This window comes from Myotis brandtii, unplaced genomic scaffold (assembly GCF_000412655.1).
Source record: "Myotis brandtii unplaced genomic scaffold, ASM41265v1 scaffold1105, whole genome shotgun sequence".
Taxonomy (NCBI): domain Eukaryota; kingdom Metazoa; phylum Chordata; class Mammalia; order Chiroptera; family Vespertilionidae; genus Myotis; species Myotis brandtii.
Genome location: NW_005353770.1, coordinates 949,717 through 957,346, shown reverse-complemented (window position 1 = coordinate 957,346; position 7,630 = coordinate 949,717). Strand labels below are relative to the sequence as shown.

Genomic DNA, 7,630 nt, shown 5'->3' with positions numbered 1-7,630 from the left:
AACCGAAGGACTTGTATGCATGCATATTAGCATCACCAATGGACACAGACACTGGGGAAGTGGGGGCTTGCCCGGGGTGGGAATGGTTGGGGGGAGGTGGGGGTCAAATGGGGAAAAAGGAGACATATGTAAAACTTTAAACAATAAAAAAAAAAGTAGAAAATTATGAGATCTACAGGTTGAATTTATCTATTAGAATACTCAAATATTTTTGCTGTTGTTGTTTTAGTTTGGCCCCTAGGAATGAAAGATTAGCAAAATGGTGCTAAAATGATTTCTAATTTGTGATAAGAGGCTAGAGAAGTGCTTTAGCATTTCTTTGCTTTCTATGTATCCTCAAAAATATGTGGTCTAAGGATTCTTCCTCTGGAAAATATGCATAAAAAGACTTAACACAAATTTAGAAAGTTTAAGGATTCCTTGAAGCCTGACCATGGGGTATGGATTAAGAACACAGTTGGATTAGAGAAAATAGATTGAGTATAATTTTTCAGAGTGTTGTTTTCTTTTCTTTCCTGTACCTTTAAAGTGAAAATGTTCATACATATTCAAAAGTATAGATAATAGAACAATGAACCTCTATGTCAGTAATTATTAACATATGGCTAATCTTGTTCCATTTATATTCCCCACCAATTTTCCTCCCCACTCCAATTATTTTAAAGCAAATCCAAGATATTTTATCATTTCAGCTATACTTCTATACTTTATTTATTTCTGAAAAGTAACACTTTAAATTAAAAATAGTTCCTTTATATCAAATATAAAATTAGAATTCAAATTTCCCCAAATGCCTCAAAAGTTGTTTACAAGTCAGAATCCAAACAAAGTCAACACAATAATTTGGTTGACATGTCTTTTAGGTCTTCTTTAATCTTTTGATTCTCTCCCTTTTTTCCTTTCTCATCCATTTATTGAAGAAATTGGGGCCTCAATTCTGTAGCATTTCCCACTTTCTGAATTTTGGTAATTGTATTCCCATGGTGTTCTTCTATCCTTTGTATTTCTTATAAACTGGTAGTTGGAACTAGAGATTTGATGGAATTCAGGTGTAATGTTCTTAGTGGGAACATGGCAGAGGCAATGTTGTGTACTCCATTACTGCCTATTATCAGAAGACACATGTCTAGTTACCTCTCCATTTGTGAAATATCATTAGATTTAGTGATATCAGTCTCATCTACCGATTATAAGGTTTCCCATCTGCCTTTCACCTGATGATTTTAGCAGTGGTTTTACTGCCTACTCTATATCCAGCATTTTATTACTGGTTAAAAAATGGTGATTTAGTAAAACGATCCTTTTTTAAAAAAATTAATTTGTTGTTGTTAATCCTCACCCAAGGATATTTTTCCACTGATTTTTAGAGAGTGGAAGGGAGAGGGAGAGATAGATAGAAACATCAATGTGAGAGAGACAAACCTATTGGTTGCCTCCCACACGCACCCCAACCAAGGCCGGGGATTGAGCCTGCAACCACGGTATGAGCCCTTGACCAGAACTGAACCGGGATCCTTCAGTATGAGGGCCAATGCTCTATCCACTGAGCAAGACCAACTAGGGCTTCTTACACATTCTTAAAAACTGCCTCTATCATCACATGATTTTGCCAAGAAACGTGGGAACAATAAAATACTAGTTTAAGGTTTTAACAAGCAGGTGTTAAGTAATTCCTCTGAATACCTAAGTATCTTTTAGATATAATCTGAGCTCATACTGTATTTGAACTAGAACGAAATTAGCCCTTTCATCACCTCAACAGTACCTGTTCACTGACTTTAAATTTATTTTGCTATCTTTTTCTCATTGAGCTATTCTTCAAAATAAAACCCAATTTAGCTTCCTTAACTATTTTTGTTAGATGACTTATCATTAATCTTTTAATATTTTACCTTAAGTTACAGCAAAAGTTATTGTAACAGTAGCTTGAAGAACATAAATATTAGTATATCACCTGTGGTATCTTTATATATTAATTAAGGCATCATTTTGCATCTAGTTATATTAATCTGCTAAGCTATGGTAGCAACATTCCTCCATGAAAATGCTTCAGAATGCTGGAAGCTGGTTAGACTTCCTAAATTTCCTTTGCCACTATGTGCCTACTTAAATGGTCCTCCTATTTTAATACTTATTTTCCTTACACTTAAAAGTTCATAAAATCCTTTAACACTGGTCTTCACTGAAAAGTCTAAGGTTCTCTGTAAAATGCCTAATCTACTGTAAGAGTTAAGATAAGTCTTAATGATTGTGTTAAAAAAAAAAATCAAAATTCTGTGTTTATCGAGTTAATGCACATAAACTATGTGTTTCACACACCAACATTGTATCATTGACTTTTTATTTACCTGGGTAAGAGCACTGACTCGGTTCTCACTAGGAAACAAAGGGGGGTCTTCTCCAACTTGAAAATCAAAATATACGGTTTTATGTGTGAACGTAGAAAATTCATTGCTGAAGCAAAATTTGTATGTCCCATTTTTGGAGGCTGCGAAAGTAAAACTGTCATACTGTTTCTTCATCTCCTTGTATAACACATTACCATCAGGATCTTCTAATCGACAATCTACATCATAGTGACCACCAGTAATCACCTATAAAGAGAGAAAAAAAAATAAGAGATCATTGCAATTAACAAGTTTTAGAAATAACCAGATTTCCTGTTAAAATGGCAATAAGGTTATAGGCTAAGGACCTTTACTATCACAGACAATTTTACATTTTTTTATTTCTACCAGTGGATGTAACTTGGGGAGGCAGATTTCAGTTCAACTAAAGGTTTATAAAAACTGAACAAATTTCCTCATGATAGGAGAGAAGGAACTAGCTAACTAGCCAGACAACTATTCTGGTTAATGTAGATCTCTTATATCACTTAATTCTCCCAAACAACCCTACCAGAGGTTTTTTTCACCCTTCCATCTGACAAACTGAGAAACTGAGTTAAGATGAAACTTGACCTCCAAAGTCGTACTCTCTACCCTTAAGCTTAGTGTCATGTAATATTATTCTTCTGTAAATTTTCTCATCTAGTTTCCTATTAGTATCATCCAAGCACACCCATAGATAGAGGAGTGAAATAGTAAGGTAGGTCAGTCCTTAGCATAACACCCCATCACAGAACTCAAACTAATTTTATTGCCAAATTACAAATAGGTTGTGTTTAAATTATTTTACAAGTCAGTTACATAGAATTTGATACATATTTTGTTTTAAACTACATTGCGAATTGAATAGACTTACCAGCTGTTCTAAGAGTATTATCATTTATAAACTTGTTTCCAAGAGAAACAGAAATGATTAATGACTAAAGCAAAAACAGAACAACATAAAAACAAAAAGATCTTTTATCTGGAAAGTTTGTACTTAAGGGCAAGTACATTGAAAGGAAAGCTGGGAATAGATAACATGTTTCTGAAGAGGATTTTGGAGCTATTTTCAAAGGCTTATGCTTAATCGGTCACCATTTGGGCAACTTGTGTTGTCCAAGTGAAGAGAGGAGGGGGAGATTTTTCCTGAAGTAACTGGACAATCACCAGAGGAAAGGGGAAAAGGATTAAAGAGGAGAAAGGCCTCCTTATATGAGAAAGAACTGAGTGGGAAGAGGGAGGAGACAGGAGAAGAAATTAGGGTGCACATGAACACTTGGGTAAGAATTCATGAGGAAGAGACAATGGGTTTGAGGGTTCCCAAACAACATGAGACTGTGTGACACAAGCCTGTATTTTCAAGCTTGAACACTTTGGTTAGCATATTATTGACATTCTAGATCTGTAGAACAGAGATCAAACTTTGGACTTCAGAGAAGAATGGGTTACTTATATGACCTCTTGTAACTGTACTATGCTACAAGATCATTTTGATAATTAAATGAAATTATGCACTTAGGAAACGAAAAATATGTAAAACTAATATTAGAGACATAATGTTTTGACATAAAAACAGTGTCTTATCATTTTACCCCTCCCCCCAAAAGTCAACAACTTTTCTTCCGGATTGGGAGGGGGGAAGAAATATGACATCATTTTATACACCCAATTATTCATATTGACTGTTGTACTTTAAATAATCAAATAAGTACATACATACAAACTGAATAGGGCCAGAACTTATAATCTTGCCACTTTTCTTCCAACAAATTTTCAAACAAGTATTCTCATTTCAGATAATAGTAACCACTTTACAACCTGTCTAGTCACATAAGATAGAAACTGGAAATCGTCTCAAATTAAGTGGCTGTAGCAGTCCAGTTAAATCAAAGGAATCTCTTGATGTTTTTGCCTTTCTCAAATTCATCCCATCTTTTCCATTCCTAATCCACAACACAGACAGGACTATTGCCACAATTTACTAAAGTTCTTCCCACAACCCAATCGCTCATCCCTCTAATCAAGTGTTTCTCAACTTGGATTAGATAATTCTGGGCTAGATAATTCTTTGTTGTGGGGACTGTGTTGCCTGGGCAGATGCCAATAGTCTCCCCTTCTTCACATGTCTCCTGGAGGTGGGGCAACCTCCCTATTCTTCTCCATCCCCCGTTTGCTTAAAACCTTTTGATAATTACATTTCCTTTCAGAAATCCCCTTTTGATTTCCTCTACAGAAAAATCCAACCTGTTAACAATGGCATACCTTTCCTCTGTACCTGCTCCAGGTAGCCTCAGCTCTTCTTCTTCTTTTTTTTTTTTTTTTAATATATTTTATTGATTTTTTACAGAGAGGAAGGGAGAGAGATAGAGAGTTAGAAACATCGACGAGAGAGAAACATCGATTAGCTGCCTCCTGCACACCCCCTACTGGGGATGTTTCGGCAACCAAGGTACATGCCCTTGACCAGAATCGAACCTGGGACCTTTCAGTCCGCAGGCCGACGCTCTATCCACTGAGCCAAACCTGTTAGGGCTCAGCGCTTCTTTTATACCCTTTCTCATTCTGTGTTCCAAAAATAGCAGATTGCCAGAAGTTCTCTGAAGAAGTCCTTGCTTTAAATCTTTTCTAACAGTTAACAGAGTTTTTTTGCTGAAGAACCACAGGACCCAAAATGACAATACTTACAAATCCAGTTTTTTACAGGAAAAGAAAACATCACAGCTAAAAGCTGTCTCACAGAAACTGGTCAAGGAGAGGTCAGGTTTTGGCTTCTTTGTCCTCCCTCTGTGAGGGGTGTGGCTAGACATATACTAGTACTCTCTCTCAGATCAGGTACCACCAAGTGCGCAAGGAACACCTTGGAACTAGCCTAAAAGAGTGTTGGCTGGGTATTTTATATTTTGCTGGTCACACAGGCATATTCCTGATAGGTAACCAGTCTTAATACCAAGACTCTGGGCGGTCTCAAAGAGATCAGGTGCAAATCATCAATCTCACTATTATCAATAAAAAAATGCCAACAAACTAGTACAAATTACCCCCAAAGCCCTTGGGTCCACAGTTACAAAGCAACACTATCACTCCGTGTATTTCAGTGCCAGCTAAGGCTAATTTCAGGCCTGCTGGATTTAAGTCTTACAAACATAACACATCTGCCTAGGATGTCCTTTTTCGTCCTGCGGCCTTGTAACTCCTATTTATCCTTCTAGACTCAGACCAAACATCAGCCCCTCAGCTGAATTTCCCCATGATCCTTCCTCCTTCAGGCAGCACCAAAATTTTGCCACCCCAAAATGTGCCTTTTGGAATATTGATTTTTAAGCTGGTTAAGAAACCAAAGACTCTCAAAGACGGTTACCTCCACTTTTCCCACCCAGGGTTTGGCCCCTGCTGACCCCCATCTCCACCCCCTTTCCCAAAGAGATTCAGATTAAAAAACCTGCTTCAGGAAGGGAACCTCAGCATATTCACTTTATCACATAAGACAGGAAAAATTTAGCAAAGCCAGTTTGTCCCTAGCCTCTGCCCACTGTTCCTGGTTTGCCTAGCAGGCATTTGTTTGCCACATGTTCTGCTCTTTCTGGGTTACCTGTGAATTGCCTATTTCTCCTCTGAAATCCCAGACCCTGACCACACCTTCTGCTTTGTCCAACATGGAGATAGCCTCAACCGCCCAATGGGTTTCGAGTCTCATATATGGTACCTCTGCATATACATCCGTAATAAACTTTGTACATTTTCTCCTGTTAACCTGTTTCTGTTAATTTGATTATAAGTCCAGCTGGAAGAACTTTGAAGGTGGGGGAAAGTCATTTTTTTTTAATGGCCCCACGATACCTACTGTGTACTTTCACTGTTGCATTTAATATTAAATGACTGTACATGTCTACATAAGCTCCTGAGGTCAAAGTAAGTCTTGAGTTTAACCTGGAACTGCATACTGATTCTGCTACTTGCTATGTTTCATGTCCTTGTGTTTTAACCTATGGAAGCCTCAGTTTCTTCATCAATAAAAAAGGAATAAGAAATATACCTATTTCATATCGAGCTGCCCTGAGAATTAATATACCTGAAATGCTTGGCATACTGTCTGACACGTAACAGGTGCTGTTTGTAGTACTATATGGTTTGGCCCCTGCTGACCCCCCTCCTCTCTGCCCCCCTTTCTGGCTTCTTATTCCCAAATATATAGGACCTCTCTATGGTTTTCAAATGATCAGGTACACTGCGTCCTTGCAAAGCCTTTTCCCTCTTCCCCCTTAATGAAGTATGTGCAACTCATTCTTTACAATTCAGCTTAAAATCACTTCCCAAAGGAGGCCTTCACTGATCCCAAAGACCAGGTTGTCTATCCCTTATTTTCTGCTCTTAAAGCAGTTTTGATGAATGAGCAGGTACTAATTAAGAAAAGAAGGGTAGGATAAGCGGGGAATCAAGAATGAAACACAGCACCGAACAGCTATTCAAACACGTGAAATTAAGTCTACCAAAGAGAATAGAAACAAGAGTAAAGATTGTCCTAACCAACTTAAACTACATCCTGCCAAACAAAGCTTTTTTTTTAAAAACTATACTCCCAAAGACAGAAGGGGCCTTTCATTTATGGCAGCAATTCTTTTGACACCACCTTGATGGTCATCTGGCCTAGAATGATGCTCTTCCAAAGAGAGGGCGGCGTTAACCAACAGGTCTACTATCAATGAAAAAACTTAAAAGCAATGGAGCTAGGTATTGGCAGCATCTCAAATCTGATTAAAGCAGAGGTGGGGATTAGAGAGTGGGGACAGACATTGGGCACTATAGAACAGGAATAATTTTTTTTAAACAAGTAAAGTCTTTTTTAAAAAGAAAGTCCAATGGCCTTCAAATGAAGGACATTAGAGAATGGGGGGAAACCACAGCTACGGAAAGCATTTGTGAAACTCCTATGTCTTAATATCTGGTCTTAAATGTCTCTCGTCCACGGTTTAGAAGCGGGAAACCAGAAGCTCTCTCAGCTACCTAGGGCGTATTCCTGCATCGGCCACGGAGTAAAGAAACAAGGTCAGCAGGGGGGCACCTGCAGATTCCTCCCGACCCTGGACCCGAGGGCGGGGCCCCGGGCCGAGCCCGGAGTACCTGGAACTCGAGGGTGCACTTGGTGCCTTGCGTGATGTCCTCGTAGAAACACTGCTTGGCATTGTCGGGCAGCTCGAAGGTGATCTCGGAGGCGCCGCCGGGTCCCGGAACGAGCAGCAGAAGCAGCAGCACGAGCAGCCTGC

General features: G+C 38.6%; 1 protein-coding gene across 1 annotated transcript in view; it reads right to left on the bottom strand.

Annotated features, from left to right (window-relative positions):
- LOC102245052 (transmembrane emp24 domain-containing protein 7) overlaps window positions 1-7,630 on the bottom strand; it is a 79,189-nt gene that overhangs the window by 4,308 nt on the left and 67,251 nt on the right. Inside the window, exons 2-3 of the mRNA XM_014544386.1 lie at window positions 7,488-7,626; window positions 2,349-2,594 (exon numbers count right to left, since the gene is read on the bottom strand). Coding sequence (XP_014399872.1) covers window positions 2,349-2,594; window positions 7,488-7,626 — 385 coding nt within the window. The remainder of the gene's footprint in view (window positions 1-2,348; window positions 2,595-7,487; window positions 7,627-7,630) is intronic.